This window comes from Vigna unguiculata, chromosome 3, assembly GCF_037176805.1.
Source record: "Vigna unguiculata cultivar grain cowpea cultivar isolate G323 ecotype 2 chromosome 3, ASM3717680v1, whole genome shotgun sequence".
Taxonomy (NCBI): domain Eukaryota; kingdom Viridiplantae; phylum Streptophyta; class Magnoliopsida; order Fabales; family Fabaceae; genus Vigna; species Vigna unguiculata.
In genome coordinates, this window is record NC_140794.1 from 61069331 (window position 1) to 61090006 (window position 20676).

At 28.8% G+C, this 20676-nt stretch overlaps 1 protein-coding gene across 4 annotated transcripts; it reads right to left on the reverse strand.

The window, feature by feature from the left end:
- Positions 1 to 497: 497 nt before the first annotated feature.
- Positions 498 to 7496, reverse strand: LOC114177969 (CBL-interacting serine/threonine-protein kinase 24). 4 transcript variants are annotated; one of them, XR_003603253.2, is made up of 15 exons: positions 6992 to 7496; positions 6224 to 6286; positions 6070 to 6141; positions 5784 to 5891; positions 5587 to 5661; positions 5428 to 5481; positions 4514 to 4639; positions 3487 to 3576; positions 2835 to 2957; positions 2525 to 2644; positions 2392 to 2431; positions 2193 to 2309; positions 1725 to 1781; positions 1558 to 1632; positions 498 to 905 (listed from the first exon to the last, which is right to left on the reverse strand). XR_003603253.2 is itself a non-coding variant. In XM_028063596.2 (14 exons), exons 1-14 carry the CDS (start codon positions 7172 to 7174, stop codon positions 810 to 812), a joined length of 1359 nt encoding a protein of 452 aa, XP_027919397.1. In that variant the 5' UTR covers positions 7175 to 7492; the 3' UTR covers positions 498 to 809. The 4 variants fall into 4 exon arrangements, 3 of the variants coding, with proteins under 3 accessions (XP_027919397.1, XP_085527208.1, XP_085527209.1); XM_028063596.2 differs by lacking the exon at positions 2392 to 2431 and having other exon boundaries at positions 6992 to 7492; XM_085671082.1 differs by lacking the exons at positions 2392 to 2431; positions 6224 to 6286 and having other exon boundaries at positions 6992 to 7493.
- Between the last annotated feature and the right edge of the window lie 13180 nt (positions 7497 to 20676).

Sequence of the window (20676 nt, forward strand, 5' to 3'; positions counted from 1 at the left end):
AATGATATATAAAGTAATTAAAATAACTGACTTTCAAAACAGTAAATATGTATATGATAAAGTTATATTAATTATACAATTATTAATTCACACTTATTCATTATATTTTCAAAATTTCCATGCATTAGTTTCCTTTGATAAAAGGCCACGTAGCTGTACTTAGAATATGATTCCAATGTGTTTTCAAATCAAATTCTCAATAAAATCATCAGTGTCGTTTGTAGATGTGATGAGTTATTAAATTATTATCGCATGTCGCAATTGCTGTTTGTGTAAGCAGAGATGATGCAGTCTAGATAGTGACCACACAAGTGGTAAAGTAGGTACGTACACTAGTGCTCCGACAAATGTCAAATAAAATGCGTAATTTTGGGGTTGAGTACACAGGACTACACTTTGCACCCACAAAATCATGGTAGTAGTATGGTTAAAAATATTGAAATCAGAATTTTTCTTACAGTTTCACACTATTCTTTACCCTTTAAAAAATAAAAAAATAAAAAAGTTAACTTAAATTTCACTTCATACTTAATCAAACACGCATATTTTTTTATACATAATGAGCATGTCTCAAACCCAGAGACATAAGTGGAGATGAAAAGCAAGATCATCGTTTCCATTGTGTTTATTCTTTATACATATTTCTCCCTGAACCCAATAATGGATTACAGGTATTTTTCCTTCCTTCTCTCGAGATTATTAAGCCAACAAAGCATGCATGCCAGCTTTTTAGTATACTCGGGGACCAGCTGAAGCTCCCGGTGCACTTCTAAGCAGATTTGCATCGTTCATAACTTCAAAGGATTGGATTATATAGTCAGTTGCTTAAGCGTGTTAGAATTTCGCATGCTCCCTGCCGGTTTCCAAATAATGCTTCCGAGTTTGCTACAAAAACTCGTATAAAACTGCAAAAAGTACAGATATATATAAGTTACTGTCAGTGGGTAGCACAATCGAATTAATAACTAAAGCAAGTGGGTTTGGCAAGTAACAAGCTTTAGACTAGCTTATTTAAGTAACTTAGATCAAATCAAAATGTTTGATGACAAAATTCATTAATGAGCTTATAACTTAAAAAATTGTGAATTATCTAGCATGTTTATTTTTTCATTTAAACCCTCACTTATGATAAGGGCATGAATGGAGAAGAAAATGAGCAAAAATATGCAAAGATAATTCCAAGAGTATTAAAGAGCTAAAATAGTCGGTCAATTTATTGCAATTTTGGACTTTAATTATAGTTGTATGAGACCTAAAATTGGGCTCAAATTAAAGACTTTATTCAAGCCCAATTGGAGCACCAAACTTTTGGCCCAAACTATATAATTCTCAACAAATGATAATTCTTAATGAGTTTTTTCCCCTCCTTTTAACTAAAGTTGGAACACGAATATTGATAAGCAAAAATGATGTCACTCTACATGCTTGTATGAACAACTGTGCTGGTAACTCTCCCTTTTGGCATTAGCCATATTTCATTTTGGTGATTCCCATGGCATAGCTTGAAAGCATTTGAGAAATAAAAAAATGTGGATAAGTGTAGATACTGAAGCTAACCTTGTGGTAGTCAAAAGTGTCCCCAGCTGCCTTTCGAATATCAACCATGAAAAGGGATGGTGCGACTTCAAAAACCTTTCAAGAAAAAACAAACATGATTTAATCATATGATCAAGCAGAAATAAAAAATAACAAACACGACAGAGACAAAAGAAAAAACAAACAACCTCCAAGACCACTGCAAATTGCCCAACCTTGTTTGCAGAAACACCTTCTAGCCTCACCTACAAGAAAATTACATTTAGGGAAATGATAGGAAAAGAAAATAAAAGCGAGAGACACATTTATTCCCTAGCTGGTCTTTAGATTAGAGAACCAAATAATCACCTATCTTGAATTAGCAATCCCTACTTAGAGATGTAATGTGATTGAAACAATAATGTAAATTTGCTAATATGATACGATAGACATTGCAGACTAATTTAACAATAGTTAATTAGAGCAGCAGAAGCTACAAACAACAAAGATTGCATTGTTATATGATGAAAATAGGATTAAATGAAAGTACGTCTGCTCATAATTATGTAAAAAATGCCTGGTACATCACGCCACCATTTATTATCCGCTTAAGGCATCTTGAGCCAATGGATTATCCACTCAACATTATAGCATAAAGTAGAGAACTGAAGTTATACCTTGTAATTGCGAGAATGGACCTTAAGACCCATTGACTCTGCAATAGCTTCAACAGAAGAAATTATAACTTTTGCTGGTTTACGGGAGACAAATCGTGTTTGCCGCTTTACATAATCCTGTTAGAACAGCAAAAGCATATCAATTGGGGCAATGCATAAGACAACCTTGAAAAAACGACTCTCAGCCAACTTGCCCCACTTTGATTCAAACTTGAAATCAGATGCCCTCTAATGCCCACCTAGGCAGGTGGAAGTATAAAATGTTACATGGCAGCCAGAGACGCAGAGGAACCAGGAGATTCTAAGGCAGGAAGATGAAACTAAAACGATACCTGGTGCCTATCAAACAATGGTGAAAGATTCAATCCTTGTGATAAGGAAATCATCTCAAATGCATTCATTATCAAAGGACCTCCTTCGGTAATTTCTGACTGTTCAGCAACATATTGGTCCTATAAAAATGTAAAAGTGCCAACTATCCCAGATCAGTGAATGAAGCACTTACTACTGTTGGATAACAAGCAAAACATATTGTACACTCACAATGTATTTGCAGCTATGGATATGCAGGGGTTAAACATACAGTTGCAAAAATAAATTTTGTTTGTATAAATTGAACAGAACAAAAAAAAAACAGCAAACCTCAATATCATCAAAAACAGCCCGAACATCATCCAAATTCACTTGCTCACATTCCCCGAGTTTGACAGGAAAATAGTTTTCCTGGAACCATGGATCTTTCCTTATTTCTTCAATTTTGACCCTCTGCACTTCCATAATTAAATTGGAATTAATATGAATAATTTATTTAATTCACAATTATTTGTCAATAATCAGGTGTAAAATTTCCCAGATAAGGGGAATCCTTATAAAACTAGTAAAAAATGTTTATAGATACGAAAATATAATTATTCTAGTGTTAGCAAAAATCATTAAACCTTACAGAAGCATAAAAATGCCACAAAAGCTGAAAAGTAGGCCATAACTAATATTAATATCCTTTAATGAGAAGAACATTATTTATTGTCTCAATTTTTACTATTTGCAATTTTTATGTTTCTCAAATAAGGAAGAAATAAAAACCAAAAAATTCAAAAATAAAAGTATTATACTTGTTTTATAGAACTCACTACATAGTTGCATTGTCATAGGAATAAACACACTTGTAACTATGAAAGTGTGTCAGGATAATCAGTTACAAGCACACACACTTCATAACGAAGCATAATGCGTGTATGTCTGTATCAGAGGCTATAACAAATTGCATCTCGAAGAAATGAAAAATTGTACTCACTGTTTCTGGATTAGGATCTAGAATTTTACGTATGAATGACTTTGCCTTAGCAGAAAACCAGAATGGGCAGACATACTCTGCAGCATTGATCTACAAGTTAAAAAAAAGAAAATTCAATAACAAGTTAACAGCTGGTTAACAATTGACATCTGCCAATACTCCTAAAATGAACATTAAACACACTCACAAAAGATTCCTCATGGAATCTAATAAGAAAGACAAGAGCATCAATTTTTCATAAAAGTAAATAGTAAAAGTCCGAGGGATTATTATCACTTGAATTTGATTATTACATGGCTTACCCCAGACAGTCCCGGACTGTTTGTTTCCCCTTGAAGGGAGGGGGGTACCTATTCTTCAGCCCAAGACTCAGCTTAATCCTCAACCATACAAAATAGAATCCCTTCCCGCACCCACCCACTCCCTCTAAAAATCTACACACACTATTGTTGCCTAACCATATCAATGTCCCCCTTATTAACACCAATCCATCCATCGTAATTACTTTCTCACATTTACCTTCTTAATAATCAGGTTCAAAACAAGTTCTCAACAAATGAAGCTCTGCTATATAATAAGATTGAACATAAGAACAATGCATCTCACCTTTTCACATTACATAGTTAAGCATGTAAACAACTACTAAAGCTTGAATAACCCATTAAAGATAAATGGTGGCCGCAGAAATATTTTCAACCTTGGCAATTTTTCTGTCACCTCTAAAATATCCGTGAATTTAGTAGCTCATTTTATTTTTGTCCATATCAATTATTAAGGTTGTTTGATTAGGATCTTGTTATTAATACTTCAATTACTAGATGAATGTTGTATAATGTTTCTTATTATTTTAAAAGAGTATTTTCTCTTCAGTTAGATTAGTTCAATATTTAAAATATAAATAAAGTTCAAAAGTAGTTAAAAGTGATGCTCCACTGATCTTTTCTATTACATTCATAACCAATATTTTTCACTCTTCTCTCTAGCTCTTTCAAGTATACTTCCAGGTTATAATGGAAATGTAGAATACCCTTCTGTACAGAGTTGGAAGGTCAGGCTCCTCAAAAGGAAGATATCCGGCCATTAGAACATATAGGATGACCCCACATGACCAAACGTCAGCTGCAGCACCATTATATCCTCGATTACCGAGCACCTACAAAAGATCATTTCAGTGAGAAATCAAAGCACATAATGATAAATGAAAATTATTGCAATAAGCGGAAAATAATCAAATTTATATGAACTCATAATTAAATCACTTAGAAGAAACAATCAAATTGCAACCTAAAATAACTATCTCACCTTAGGCATATAAATTGAATATATCAATGTCATGAGATGAAAAAAAAAATGCAATAATTACAAATCCAATCATTAAATGTATAAATAATTAACTGTGCTGAAGACACCTCTTGTTCCTAGATAAGGGTTTGCGAGTAAGGTCTAATATTTAACCCTATATATTGAATCATATCAGACTACTTTAACTTTGAAGTGGATTAATTTCTTATTTCTCATGTCCTCCTTAATTCCTCTTTTTTAAATACTGAATATAAATTAAATTCTGATTAGTTTTGTGTGTGTGTGTCTATATGTCTATATGTCTATATATATATATATATATATATATATATATATATATATATATATATATATATATATATATATACCTCATATCAGTTTGAATATCGCTTATAATCTATATATTTTACTATTCATGCTGAATTTAGAGAAAAACAAAAGGTCGTCGAAATGAAGAGAAGAGAACACCTCAACTTGCTACTATTATCTATTTCATCACCAGTGATTTGTCCATAAGACCGTAAATAAACTTGATAAAGAGAATTGTATCAAACCATCAATCCGAGCCCATAGGAAGAGGATCAAAAGATAAAGGCAATAATTAGGAATGGCATTAGAGTTGTGTATAATTAGTTTTACCTCAGGGGCAACATAATTTGGGGTCCCACAAGTGGTGTGAAGAAGGCCAACACCCTATAAGAAAGACACGGAAAAGGATGGAGGCGTTAGTTCTGCACCTTCTGGTATTTCTAAAATCTTTATTCTGAGACTAGGCACAATAAGAGGCTAGTTTATTACCTTTTTAGTCAATGCACTCAATCCAAAGTCGGAAACTTTCAAATTTCCAAAAGCATCAAGAAGGAGGTTTTCAGGCTATCAAAAGGGAAGAAAACCAAATTGATCAAGACAAAAACAAAAGAAGGTTAAACCATTTACCACAGCAAGAACATAAACACGTGCACACACATATACATATACTATGTACTGTTTTTCACCTTCAAGTCTCTATGGTACACACCCTTTTTATGGCAATGATCAACAGCGTCTATAAGTTGTTGAAAATAGCGCCTAGATTCATTTTCAGAAAGCCTTCCCTGCTGAACCTACAGATCCAAAAGCAGTGTAATTGTAACATAAACAACAAACAAAATCTAATAAAAAGCCTAATCAAATCATTAACAATAATCTGTTAGCATCTCAACAGTGATTACTAATTTTAAGGTCAGACCGGAGAATTGTCAAAGTTTAGAAGAATCATAATATATAAACATAAAAACTTACAATTTTGTCATATAGTTCCCCTCCCATCACAAATTCTAGGATTATGTAGATCTTGGTCTGGCTAGCCAAAACCTAAAATTTGAGAACAATGTGAGAAATTCGAGAGGATGAAAGATGGTGTAAATCCTGATGTATTGGATATCTCTAGACATACCTCGTGCAGTATAACTATATTAGGATGCCTGACAATCTTCATAATGGATATCTCTCTTTTAATCTACGGTATCATGTTTCTAGTTAGAAAAGCTAATAGCAAGAGATGGAAAGAATTACAACAAGCATTCAGTACAACGAACTGCATCATTATTCTGGCATAAATGCACAGACAAGCATATAGATTTAGATGCACAACTTTGACTGCAAATTCAAAATATGAATGTAAAGAATATCAGAATAATGATAACAATGCTATTATTATCATTATATTACTTCTATTTATTTAAACAGGTCAATATTTGGGGTCCAAAAGTCATTTCGAACGGTGCAGAGCTTTATCTTTTTTACCAAACAGGTTTTTCTAAGAAAATCTTCACTTGACTCATTTTGGAATAGATTTGATCAAGGCCGGAGTGATAGACAATGTCATATGCCTCAAAATCAGCCTCCCTCAAGCAACCTGACCATTTCCGTCTCCAACATTTGACATTCCCTCTGATTCTCCTTCTCACAAACCAAAGACAATCTAGCCCATAATAATTTCACCTCTAGTTTGTTTTAATTTTATTATTTCGTTTTTTGGATACCAATTGAAGAATGTAACTTCATACTCGTTACTAACAACATGAATTTGAAGGAACGAGAAACCAAACAAGACTCAAAAGCTAAAATCCAAAACATAAAGGTTATAATTTATAAACCATCAATATAATGGAAATTGAACACATAATTTCCCTTTGGAGCAGTTGGAAGTAAAAAGGTCAACCTGCTCAACCATTCTGTGCTCGAGAATGGTGGCCTTAGCCATAATTTTAATGGCCACGCTCTCCCCTGTTTCGGAATTTCTGGCGAACTTGACCTTGGCGAAGGTGCCTTCGCCAATAGTTCGCCCCATCTCATACTTCCCGATCTTTCTCCTCACCTTCATGTTCTTTCGACGTTCATTCATTCGCAATTGCAGCTCCTCGTGGCGAATTCCGATTCAGAGAAGATGACCTAGAAACGAAATTGGCTCCGAACGAATTTCAAAGAACACAACGTTGTTGAGTTGTTGGAGACCAGCAGTATGATTCTGGAACCTGATCCTCGCTTACTGTTAGACCTTCAAAGAGAAAAGAAAAGATCGCAGAGAGTTGGAATATTCTAGAATTGTAAAGAATAGAAGAACGGATGAAGCGGCAATTCATATAAGAATGGAGTTAAGCTCCAAAATGGAGACACGTGAGACAAGATAAAGAGAAACAAAATGGCGTGGCAAGTTGCCAATGTCCCCATCGTCTTAAGCCTCAGTTTTAACATGCGTATATAAAAGGAACTTGACCTTTGTAGCGTAAACTTTTTACAGATAATTAAATGTGAAAAATGACGAGAAAAAGTAGGAAAGGAATAAAATAAAAAATACATAGGATAAATGCAGACGTGTTGTTTAAATCGATAGAAGTGAAACAATGTATCTACTTTTGTTTGGATGAATGAAAAAATAAATAAGAAAAAGAAAAAAAAATTATTTTTTAGTTGTTAAAAATTAAATTCCTCCGTGTAAAATATGTCAAAAGCACTTCAATCCAAAAAACAATTAACACTTGTTTTTGTATTTTATGTTTTTATGTTTACATTTTTGTATTTATGTACCTTAAAAACATTTGGAACATTTAGTGTCAATCGTAGAGCTCAAATCTATAACCATAAGAGTAAGAGCCTTATTCTCCTCTAAATTTGTACTCTTAAACTCTTATTAATCCTAATTTTAAAAACTTTGTCAATATCACTTTTTTAGATAGTGCCTACCCTAGTTGAATCATCAAAGCTTAGCTAAAAACCCAAAAACTTTCTAAAAAAGGACAAACATAGTATAGAAGAAATTGTCACATAATTAAGTTGATGACACACTACACCACTGGTAGATAATAAGTCACATAAACAATTACACATGAAATAGAAAAAATGTCCATAAATTCTATTCACTCTTACTATTCATAAGTAAAGTTAAAACTTGTATACTAAGCAACACCTTTTATTAATTGTTAGATAGTATTTATCTAATATCTAATAAGTATAATTATTGTACCCTTCACATTTATAAACATTAAAATCCTATTAAGATATGACATTCCAAGACTAAATAATGTTATAGATAATATATTGCTTCTTAAACTTTTCAACCTTGGAGTCACATCATAAGATGTGTAGAGAACACTTGTCTAAAGAAATAAAATTTTCTTTCATCTAAAGTCTTCATTTAATTTTTTGAGTTCTTCAAGCTAAGGACAAATGTGTGTGACATTTGTTGACAACACATTAACCAAATAAATGATTTTTTTTTCTTTCACTCAAAGACTCTACATCGCTCCTTGAACTCCTTAAATCTAGAAAGCAAGTGCGCAAAATGTGTCGAGAACAATTCAGCCATAGAAATAAATTAACCATTACCTCATTGAATTAAAGGTTTAAACAATATTGCATGTTAATTGATGCATTAGGTATATAATGGAATTATCGCACTATTAATGATGAAACCTACTCTAGAACAGAGTGGTTAAATTACATTGCTTTAAGATGGTAAAGTAGTGTAATTTCATATTGATTTAACCTCATGGAATTTGTTTTAGGATGTGGAGTTTGCATTCACTCACATGTCTAATACTTTTTATTATTGAGTACATGAACATATGATTAATAAAGACTCCATGTTTCACTAATAGTTTAAATATTGTAAATTAAGACATTATGTGATGACAAACCAAGAAAGAGTTACGTTAATATTATAAGAGCATGTGCATAAGATGTAATAAATTTATCTTGATTATTGATTTTGTGATCTATTTATAAATCAAATCTTGAATTGTGTCAAGTATTAATATCTAAAAGTATATTGAATAACAATCTTTTAGAAAAAAATAATAAATAAGTTTGGTTGAATATTCTTTTAATGACTAATATAAGGTTTATGGAAGGAAAAAAAAGATTGAATTATGAAATTATTTATATATTATGTATATTATTTATTTTAGTATAATTATTTTAGTAGCTTATCATTTTGTTTTATCCGTAAGATAGTATGATATAAATATACTTGGTACACATAGATGAATAATAACACAAATCTAATAAAGGAGGGTATTGATGATGTCCCGGTTTGAGATTAATCACACCAGCAAGTGCATTAATTTGATTGTGGTACTAAGTGTCATATACACATGGATGTGAATAACTTTCATCAAAACTCGTGATACTATTTGGATTTGTGATTGCTTTGATTGTAAAGTGATAATAATCCATAACTCTTACTTAACACTAAATAATTCAGTGGTATAAAACGTGTTAGGATTGAATTTCATTACTATATTATTATGCATAGTTAGTGTTTCATTGAATTAACAAAGTTCATTTATTGTTCCTGAAAGTATAGTAATGTAATCCTGGGCCCATGTCTCGAAGACTAGGATCTAAAGATATTCAAATTTTGCATTAACGATTAAGACCCTTTACACCAGCTAAGTCATATAAGGGTATGTCTGCCTCCTAAGAGCTTGAAATGATTCAATTGGATCTATAAGATGAATTAACTTTTACATAACTCAAGTTATTTATGCAATGGATGATTGATCAGTTCATCACACATGAAATGTAAACTTAATCACTAAGATATGAAAGAATAATTGAATAAAACAGTACCAAAATAAAAAGAGTTACATCCAATCCTAACATGAGGAAGTTCAACAACTCATGATGATCCTAACATTCAATCCTAGGAGAAGTTGTCCATTCCTCATGTCTCCTCTAACTTAAGATATTACAAGTGAATTGAGAGAGGAAAACTATAATCTACTATGGAATTCTGGTTCATAAAAGCCCTTTAATTTATAAAAATTTGGGGGTTGGTTTTAACTTCAAACATGGTGGCCAAACTTGTGAATTTTCTTTCCGTGGAAGGTTTCCTCAAAGCTTGTTCCTGTTGTTTGATCATGAAGCTTTCTTCAATTGTGAATTTGTTTCATGATTGAGCTCTAGAACTTGGTGTTTCAAGTTGTTTCATGGTAGAGTTTTCCTCATGTGGCTTAGGCACCATCTCCTCTACTTAAGCTATGGAAGCAAATTTTGAATTTTTTTGAAACCACCTTTGAGTTGCTCAAGCTTTGATTTTTGAACTCAAGCTGTTGTACTATGTTTCTTCTCATTCTGCAAGAATTCGTCAAAAATACATCAATTTGACCGTACATCTTCATATCAAAAAGCTTTTAGTTAACTATATATAAAAGGTGATGAATGAATAAAATGAACTCTTATCAACTATTAAGGTGACATTAACATATATTATCATCTCTTGTACAAATACATATAGAATTTATATATAACATCTTCAACATACTTTAGTATTTTTTAAACTTTATGTTAAGAGAAATTTTTTTAATGTGTTTATTTGTAGAGAAATGGAGGATAATAATTTTATTTTCTTCTAATTCAATGAAAAATCAGATTATTACAATTTTCATTTAAACTTTTGAAAAACGCACAAAAATTCATCTCTAGATCATAAGCAAAAAAGGATTTCTCAAATGGTAGAATCCATGAAATTCGTGAAATCACTTTTCTTACTTCACTTCGTCAACATTCATTTCCACTTATTTTCTTTATAAATAAATAAAAAATATGATTATTATTTTACTATAAATATCAATATAAATAAAATAAAAATATGATTATTATTTTAGTAATGATGTAAAAAAATAAATGTCTATTTCAAAATTTAGAATTGACAAAATAGATGTGTTGTCCCTTTCCTTCTTTCTTTTTTCTTCTTTTGTTTGTGTGAAGATAGCCTTACTTTTTGCAACCAAACTTTATTCAATTGTATACGAGTGAAAGTTGAAACCAAACTTTATCATTTTTGGAAAAAAGAAAATTTCATAATACACTTTATGATTAGAAAGTGTTTGAAGTGAGAAAAAAAAAAAAAAACTGTCCCGTGTTCATTGATGTCAATTTTTAAATTATTGCCAACTCTGGTCTTCTCCTTCTATGTATACTTGGAATAATGAATAAAATGTCATCAATTATATTAATGGATCATACCTATTCATTGAATAACTTTAGTTAAAGTATTAATTGTTTAGAATAATATCTCGCCCTTCAGCAAAAGTAGTTGACATGTTACACCTTGTATTGTATAACTAAAAAATTATATTATAAAATTTTGTTTTATCACATGTCACATCATTCTCTGAGATATTTTCATTATAGTTGGTAAGACTTATATTCCAATAATACATTTATTTATATTTAAAATATTAAAGGTTACTTTAATATATAGACACACGTATATATGGCGTGATCGAATAAAGTGTCTTCTGATTACAACTGGCTTGCAAATGCATTTAGACACTGGTGTATGTATCAATTAACTTGGTCCTAACAAATTTGTTTAATTCAACAAATAAATAATAATATAAATTTTTTTGTCTGATATATTTGAATAAAAAAATAGTTAACAAAATGGTATAGTTGTAATCTTAATTGATTTTATATATTTTTAGAAGACCATAAATAAAAGTAGAAAAATAAAAATACATAATAATAAAGTGTAAACTTTTTTAGCAAAAATTACGACATACAACTATTCAAATTTCTCATACACCTAATAGTTGTGATGATAATTACAAAAATAAATTTTTATTTTTATAATAATTTTTTACTTTTTTTTTAGATTATTTCATGTGTAACTTTGATGAATATTCACTCAAAAATTAACAATAAATAAATAAAATTTTCATAAGAAAAATCAGAAAAGAAAGGAAGAGCAACTATAAAAAGAATATAGAGAAAGAATTTCAGTTTACGGAATAAACAAAGAAGTAGTGGTCGAACTTGATTAAAATGCATGTCAACCGAAATTGAAAAATAAAAAATAATAATAAGCTTAGTAATTATATGAAAACTTTGAATTAACCACTATATGTTTTTTCTTTCTGCACCTTTTAGCCACACCTACATAATTATTTCAAATATGCATACGAAAGTGAGAGTAAAGATAGTTGAAGAAAGTGTGTTTGAAAAAAAAGTGAATAAAAGAAGGAAAGAAAAAAAAAATTGACCGAAGGTTGCACAGTTACCAAATAAATCATAATCTCTCATTATTATCACAAAATAGTAGTGAAAAAACATGTTATACGCGTATGTGGTATGTGTTTATTTTCTTACGATCGTAATAAAATTACTATTATTATTACTATTATAAAAATAAATATAAACAAATTTTATAATTTTATTATAAATAATTTTTATTTATTCTGTAAATAATATTTTAATTAAAAAATAATTAAATTTAAAAAATGGTAACATTGCAAAAATAATTTAATTTAAAAAAAACAATTATTGAAAGGATAAAATTAATATAATAATTGTTATAATTTAAAAAAAAAAAATATATATATATATATATATATATTTAAAAGATAAAGTTAAAAAACAAATATAGAAAAAATAGATATAAGTATTACTATTTAATATAAAATTTATAATTGAGATATTTTATATATTTAAAATATATAACGTTTTTTGTGTTCGCACTTTTTGGATTTAAAAAAATAATTTAATTTGTTATTAAAAAGCTATAGAAAAAAGGAAATATTGTCTTTTTGAAAATTATAAAATTAACTTAAGTTATTATTAAATATTGTAATTGAAAAAGTATAATTAAATAAATTTTTAAAATTGTATTTTAAATTGTCTTCATCACTTACAAAGATTTTGAAAAATAAAAATTGAATAAAAGGATTGTATAAAAAATAGTAATAGTTATATGCACGTGGAAGAAATAGTTAAAGATAAAAGATAATTTTGGGGGAAAAAGTTTGAGTATACAGTAGGAATGATAACATGGGTCAATCCACATGAGAAGGGTTTTTCTTCATGCACCCTCAATTTTTCTTCCTACACCCCCAATATTCCATGCTACCCTTTTGGTTTGTAGTTACCTGCTTTCAGAAACTAGAGTTACCGACTTTCAGAACCCGGTGTTACTGGCTTTCAAAATTCGGTTTTATCGATTTTCAAGATACGAATAATGGCAAAACATGAATAAAAATTTTAGAAGTGCCAAATTTAATTTTTTTATATACAAATTAATTTTCTGGTTAAATAAAAAATTCTTCATTTTCTTTACTTAACCCATTTTCATAGATTGATTCACGTATGCACTTTTCAATTTCTAATATTTCTAAATCATTGAATTCACGCAACAGAGATATTCTAATTTCTATTCCAAATCAAGGTTATCCAACTAATTCATTATGTGTAGCAGAATTTGTAATGCAACCTAAGATATATCCATAAATTTTACCATTTCAGTAGAAAACACAACAACCTTTAAATTTCATAATTTAAGGTTGTACTAATTTGGGTAAAAATATAATTAAGGTTCATGCCAATTTGATAAAAGAATTCCTAAAATCATAATTAGGGTTCATACTAATTTGGGTAAAACTTAATTTGGAGGAAATATCATAGGAGAATCATAAATTTAAGATACATAAATCATAAATTCACTAGTTTTCAGAATTCGATGTTACCGACTTTCAAAAATCGGCGTACCGAATTCTTGGGGGTGCGGGCTACAAAATATATTTTTTTGAAGGATATAATGGTCTTCACGGTCAAATTTAGAGGTGCAAAAAGAAAAATTGGAGGTGCAGGAAGAAAAACCCCTTGAGAAATACTGATTAATTTTTTTACCTGTTTTGTTCAATCTTCGAGTTTGCAGGCCGACCTTCGGTCTACGTAAAAAATTATTTGTTTTGTAACTTTTGTCTTATCTATAATATTAGTGTGCAAGATTTTGATAACTTTATTTTCATTTAATTAAATTAGTTGTAATAATAATTTTTATAAATTTGTTGTTTAAAATAAATAATTTTATAATTTTTAACTTTTAATTTTTAAGTACAAGCATATTTGAAAATATAAATGAGTGAATTACTTTTGTATTAATTAATGAAGAATATGAATGAGTAAATTGGTTAAAAGAAATATAAATTTTGATAATTAAATTTTAAAAATATAAATCAAAGCAAATTATGCATGTGAATCCAATGTTAACCCACGAAATTCAAATTATGTAAAAGAGGCCTAATTAAAAAGAAGCAAACGAAAACTTTATTTTGAAGTTTGAATTATGAGAACAAAAAATACAATTGATAAAATTTATTCTCCATTTCTAACTAAACATATTCAAGAGATTTGAAGAGGTGTTTACAAATATGCGTTTTAATTTTTTTATAACGGAAATGTAACCCTTTTTGTTTAAAAAATAGTTGATCAAAATTTTGTTAAAAAGTCTTTAAAATTAGGTTAAGTAAGTGATATATACGTACTAGATAATTATAAATAAGGTTGCAATAATATATAAATAAAATAGTCTAATAATTTAACTTTTATAAATGTTAAATAAAATCCCTATATCTTTAAAAATATCATATCAATTGTTTTTTTTTTATTATACATTCCCTTAAATTCTAAAATCATTAAACTTAACTTTTTTTCTTTTTAGCACATAGGAAACCATTATAGTAGAAAGAAATAATGTAAGACCCCTTTTATGAATTTGAAAAGACTTTGGGTCTGGCCTTACTAAAGAGTTTAGGGTTAGTCAATTAGGGACTTCCAGAACTTCATTTTTAAGCCATTAACTCTCGTTTCTGTTTCCTTTCCAAAAATAGTCAATCTCTTTTCTTCCTTGTCTAAAACAATAGCTATGCTAGGGTACAATAATATCCTCCCTTGAGCTTACTAAACGTTATCCTTCGCGTAAGTAGAACTCTAAGCTCATGCTCCTTTTGTTTCTTTTCTGTTTGGAAGCTTCAGTTCCACTTTAACCTCTGTTAGGGTATCAATTTTCACCTCCTTTGGTTTTGTTTTTCAGCTCCGTAAGTTGTAAGTTGTAATTGTGTCGTAGTGCTATTCTTTTGGGGCTTGTTATTGGGTTAACACCTGTCAAGGTAAGGGAAGCTATAATTCATTATTTTTCTTTGAAATAGAGTGTACTTATTTTCGTTCTGAAATGTGTTGAGTATGTTTGATTGATGATTGCATTGAATGAGGATGAATTCCATGTTTGGGTATCTATGGGTTAGAGAATTTTAGGTAGTTTAGAATGCAATTGGAATGAGAGATATTGATTGTTGCAATTGATCAGTTTGATATCATCTACAAACCACTTATAAATGAGTTTGAGAAGATAAAAGTGCAAGATACCAAATTGTGTAGTGGAACAAGTCAAAATCTCACAACCAAGAAGCATATGGTGAGGCGCTACTCATTTTCCTACACTGCACACTTTTTGTAAAATGAAGGTTATACTTTTTTAACCGTTGGATCGAGCTGAAATTTTAACAGCTGATCCTTAACACATAGTTCTTGACTTTAATCGGTCGGATCTTGAATCAGAGCTCTATAGTGAGAGAATTTTTTATCGCAAGGTCCTTGTGGTTAGTTGTTGACAACATTGACCTTTGTTGCTTGTTTGGTGCATAACTTTCTTTAAAGTTATTCAATTAACTTGGTTCTTGTTGCATTTGATTCTTGATTCAATCATCTTTAATTTGAATATAAATACAAAATTTTTGGAGCTTTACACAAGCTGCAGTTTTATTTCTAAAATCCCAAATCGTTTGCATAATGTGTTGTTAAGTTGGATTGGATAAAAATTAAAAGAATTAGTTATTTTCCAAGAGAGACATATGTTATATGGCTTTTAATATGTGTTTTCAAATGCTTGTGTGAGAATATAGGAGATCCCATGGGGGAGATCCTATTTGATTTAGTTAGTAGTGTGTTAATTAATGTAAGGAATCAGTATTGGAGGTTTATCTTAATACTCTAATGTTCATTCAAAACTCATGTAAAGTGGAATGAGTCAAGTGGTGAGAGGGGCAAGAGGTCCTGTCTTTAAGAACAACCCTAAGTTCTTATGACAGTTAAAGGGATTAACCTTGTGTGGTAGGGTGAAATTCATTGACAATGACTATATAGGTAGTAAAGGCCATCACAAGTGCAAAAACCACCAAGAATCATACATCAATGTCTAGATCCGGATAATTGAGTCTAGAGTGTCATTTTGTGTGATGGGTTAGTTGATATTGCTTAGCTTGGTGTAATTGGTGCTGCGTTGTTCTACAATTCTTTTGAGTGTTGTATATATATATATATATATATATATATATATATATATATATATATATGTATGTATGTATGTATGTATATGTATATAGATGTAGTTCTTTTTCTTTTTGCAATTAGCTTACCCTTTCTCTACTTGTGTTATGTTCCTTGAGGTGTTTTTCTTTTTGCAATGATAACCAAATATTTGGTGTGAGCAGATGTGAGAGCTCGCGGTCAGGGGCGGAGCTCTTTGGGGGCAGGGAGGGGCCTGACCCCCCCAAATTTTTACTTTTTTATTTATATATATATAATATGAAAATATATTTAAAATTTATTAAAATTTTTAAATTGTAGGTAATATATATTAGAAGTTAATAAAAATTAAATTTTTTATTTTTTATATTTAAACATAACATTTAATGTAAATATATAATAAAATATAAAATTAAATATTATAAATATATATATATATATATATATATATATATATTCAGGTTTAATTTTTCTTTTGGTCCTTGTTTTTATTTAAAAATTGACACCAGGATTAGGTTAATTACACCAATAAAGTAAATCATTCATATTAAGAGTCTCAATTTTAATGAAAAGATCATTAATTTGTCTCGAGGAATTTAACGAAATTGATGTAATTCAAAAATCGGGTCTAAATTGAGACTAAAAAAAATTGGAGGATAACATTTTTAAACGAAAACATGAATCAAAAGAGTAATTAAACCAAATATTTATTAACACAATTTTTATTTTCCTTTTCATTGTCTTTTTAGTTTTTCACAAATTGTAATAATCTCTCACTTTCATATGTCTTCTTTTTGTTTTAAAAGAAAAAAAGTTAGACATAAACTCATTATATTTCTCATTTATCCTCTTCCTTTCTTGTCTATTGTCTTACTTGATAATGAAAACATTATTTTTTTTTATCTCATGACCTTTTTGTATATTCTTTTTTTTATGAATATAGAAAAAATTAACAGTGTATTATGTATTAATAATAATGAATATATTTTTCTTTTAATAATTACGTGTCTCAATTTTTATTAGATTATGATCATTTTTTTAATATTATTTACAAAAAAAGTATATTGATAAAGAATAAAAGAATAAATTAATTGTTTAAGAGGGATGAAAAGAAAATTATTGACTAAAACAAGATAGATTCTACCTCTTCACATATTTTGAAGCATTATACTAATGATAAAAAAATGTTCAGTTAGAGAAGTCATTTTTTGAAACATTATACTAATGATTGAATCTAATGATCTCAAAATTATATTACTTTGGCCCCTCCAACACTTTTGGTCAAGATCCGTCACTGCTCACGGTGATCGTAGTAATGATGGAGATGCTGCAATTTAGTTATGCTCATTGGGTTTTGCTCATGGAGTCCCTTTTTAAGTACTGTTATCTTATAGTTTTCTTTATGAGCAAATTTCCAATTTAAACTAATATGTGTTTAAATTCTGTGTATGACATGTGTTTTGTGCCTTAGTTTTTCTGGTCAGTATATTTTGAATAACTGTAAAAGGTTAATTTTGATATGTTGCTGTCTTGGTTTATTATGATTAAGCGAATTTTTATTTATTAGATTTATCTATTAAATAAGATATCACAAATAAAAAAGCTAATTTAAAAATATCTCAAGTAGTTTTATCATCATTTATTCTAAATAAAAATTTACCCCTTTAAATAATGCTTACATATTTTTCAGTAATGTTAAGTTTACAGAGTTTAAAACCAGCATACTCCCTTTTAGAAAAGAAAATTAACAGGCTTAAATAATTTGAACGCGATCTTGCGCTTAAACTAATTTCTAATTAGGAAAACCATTGATTAAACCTTTAACAAGTAAGATCCAAATAATACATAAAAAAACGTAACTCATTTACACTTTTATTACGTTGTAGCACACTTTCTATACGTATTTTTTTCCCAGCTTTTCATTACGCATCTTTTGTAAGGTCTTGAGATGAAAAAAGACAATATATAAACACACAATAATAATAATAATAATAATAATAATTCATATTGCATAACTTGATTTCTAAAGAGATATTATTGTATAACGAATACATATATAACTGGCCTACAGTTTTTTATTTTAAATTTTCAGGAATTTAAGAAGTAAATTTATTTATCTAGGTTGGTACTGTATTTTAGCTTTTATATCGAAAGGGCCAAGACACACTAATGATATTATAATATGTTATTAGTTTGAGTGGTTCAGATTCATTACGTAATATCTCAAATCCTTTTTTTTTTTTGATAAAAAAAAATGTACGCGTTACTTAATTAAGTTCTTCAATGGAATGAATTATTAAAAAAATAGTAAATACGTTAATCACGTTTGAATAAGATATTTGACGTGTTCCTTCTCTTTACTCCATTTTAGAAATTTGTATTAGTTGTCCATGTCGATGAGCTAGTGCTTTTGGTGTTTGAATTTGATTGATAGCCAATAACAAACCATCTTTAAGTAGATTGGGGCTTTGTGGTTCTTGTGTTCACTAAATCTTTATTTAATGCCAAGATATTATGAGCCAGCAAAAATGACATTTTTTTAAATGTGTATCTTTTATTTTATTATTATTAATTAAAAACATATATAGTGTTTGCTAGAAATGTGAAATAAATAACGGAAAATTGTGTCCAGAAATAGTAAAAAAATCATATGTATACACTGCACGTGATACACACGCACTCCATTCTTTCCTCTGCACTACTACACATGATGCATGACATAGATTCCTTCTTGAACATGCAACACTCATTAGGCCTAGGTTTTTCATTGTTCCCTCCTTGGTCAAGCACACAATTTGAGGAAAAACACTTTAAAAAATGCATTTTTTTACTATTCTTCTCTTCATGGTTCCATTCCTTTCCTCTCCTCAACCACATTAGGTTTTTGTTCCTTCCTCCCTTCAAGCATGACTACAAGGGAATCCAACAAACCCTCACAATCTTTCTGATTCCTTACTCGTTTAATGCATACTTTTTTTTTTTCAGTTTTCATCGTCAAACACACGTACACACTTGGTTTTCGTTTCTTCCTACCTTTAGCACATAACATTCACGAGGAAACTAGAAAGAAAATCTTTAAATAATAATTAATTTTAGTAATAAAAGATCGTTAATAAATATAATGATTAATTTATAAAATAAAAAATTATTTATTATTAAAATAATTATTATTATAAATACAAAATTATAATTAATCACTAATTAATTAAAAACTAATTTATAAATTAATTTGTTTAGTAATCAAAATTTTGATACCAATTTATAAACTAATTTCTTTAGTAATCAAAATCTTGGTAGTTAAAATTTACTGATCAATTTAAAAAAATAATTATAAATTTTTATTCATAATAATGATTATTTTAGTAATTAATAATTTTTTATTTAATAAATTGATATATAAATTCGTCATTATAGTAATTAACAATTTTTTATTATTAAAATTAGTTGTTTGATGAGATGTTTTATGATATTGAACAAGCCCATGGCCATTTTTTCAACACTTCAGAAAAAATTTCTCTTGGTTATTGAACCAATATACTTAGTTTCTAGAATTTGGATTTAATATAGATATCGCATTGTGTTTTTTTTGGTTTACAAAGATTATACATATTGTTTTGAATTTGTAATTGGGAGGTTTTCTTTTAATTTTAATTGTTTAATTTTTACTTGTAACTTGTTAATAATTTGAAAATTAAAATAGGTTAGGAGGATATCAATCGCCTCTTCCTTGTAAAGGAGTAATTGAGGAAAGCGATGATGAATGAAAATTATTCAACTTCAAACAAAAGGAAAAAAAATATAGCATAGCCGATTTTTTTAAATATTTATGGATGGAATAAAATATGTGTAATTGGTGGAATGAAATATCTTCACGTGATTAAATGTGATAAAAACAAAAATAAAAAATGTAATCAAAATAACTCAAGTAATAATACATCGAAAATGGTTGTTTAATTCTTGGGTGTTATTTGACTTATAAATTTGTTGAGTACCTAAAATGTAGAGCTTAAATAAACTACTTGTGTCTAGAAGTAATTTTAGCTTCTATAAACTACCTAGAAAATATTATGATTAAGGAATTGTCTATTTTCATTTATAGTATGATTTGTTTAACTTTTAATTTATAGACATATAATAATATTGAATTTTCCATAATTTTGACAAACCTTATTGTCATCCTGAATTGAAAAATTATAAGTTTCTTAACTTTCGTCATATCATACGCCCCCTCATAGAAGTTTTGATTCATTTAAGAAAATATTT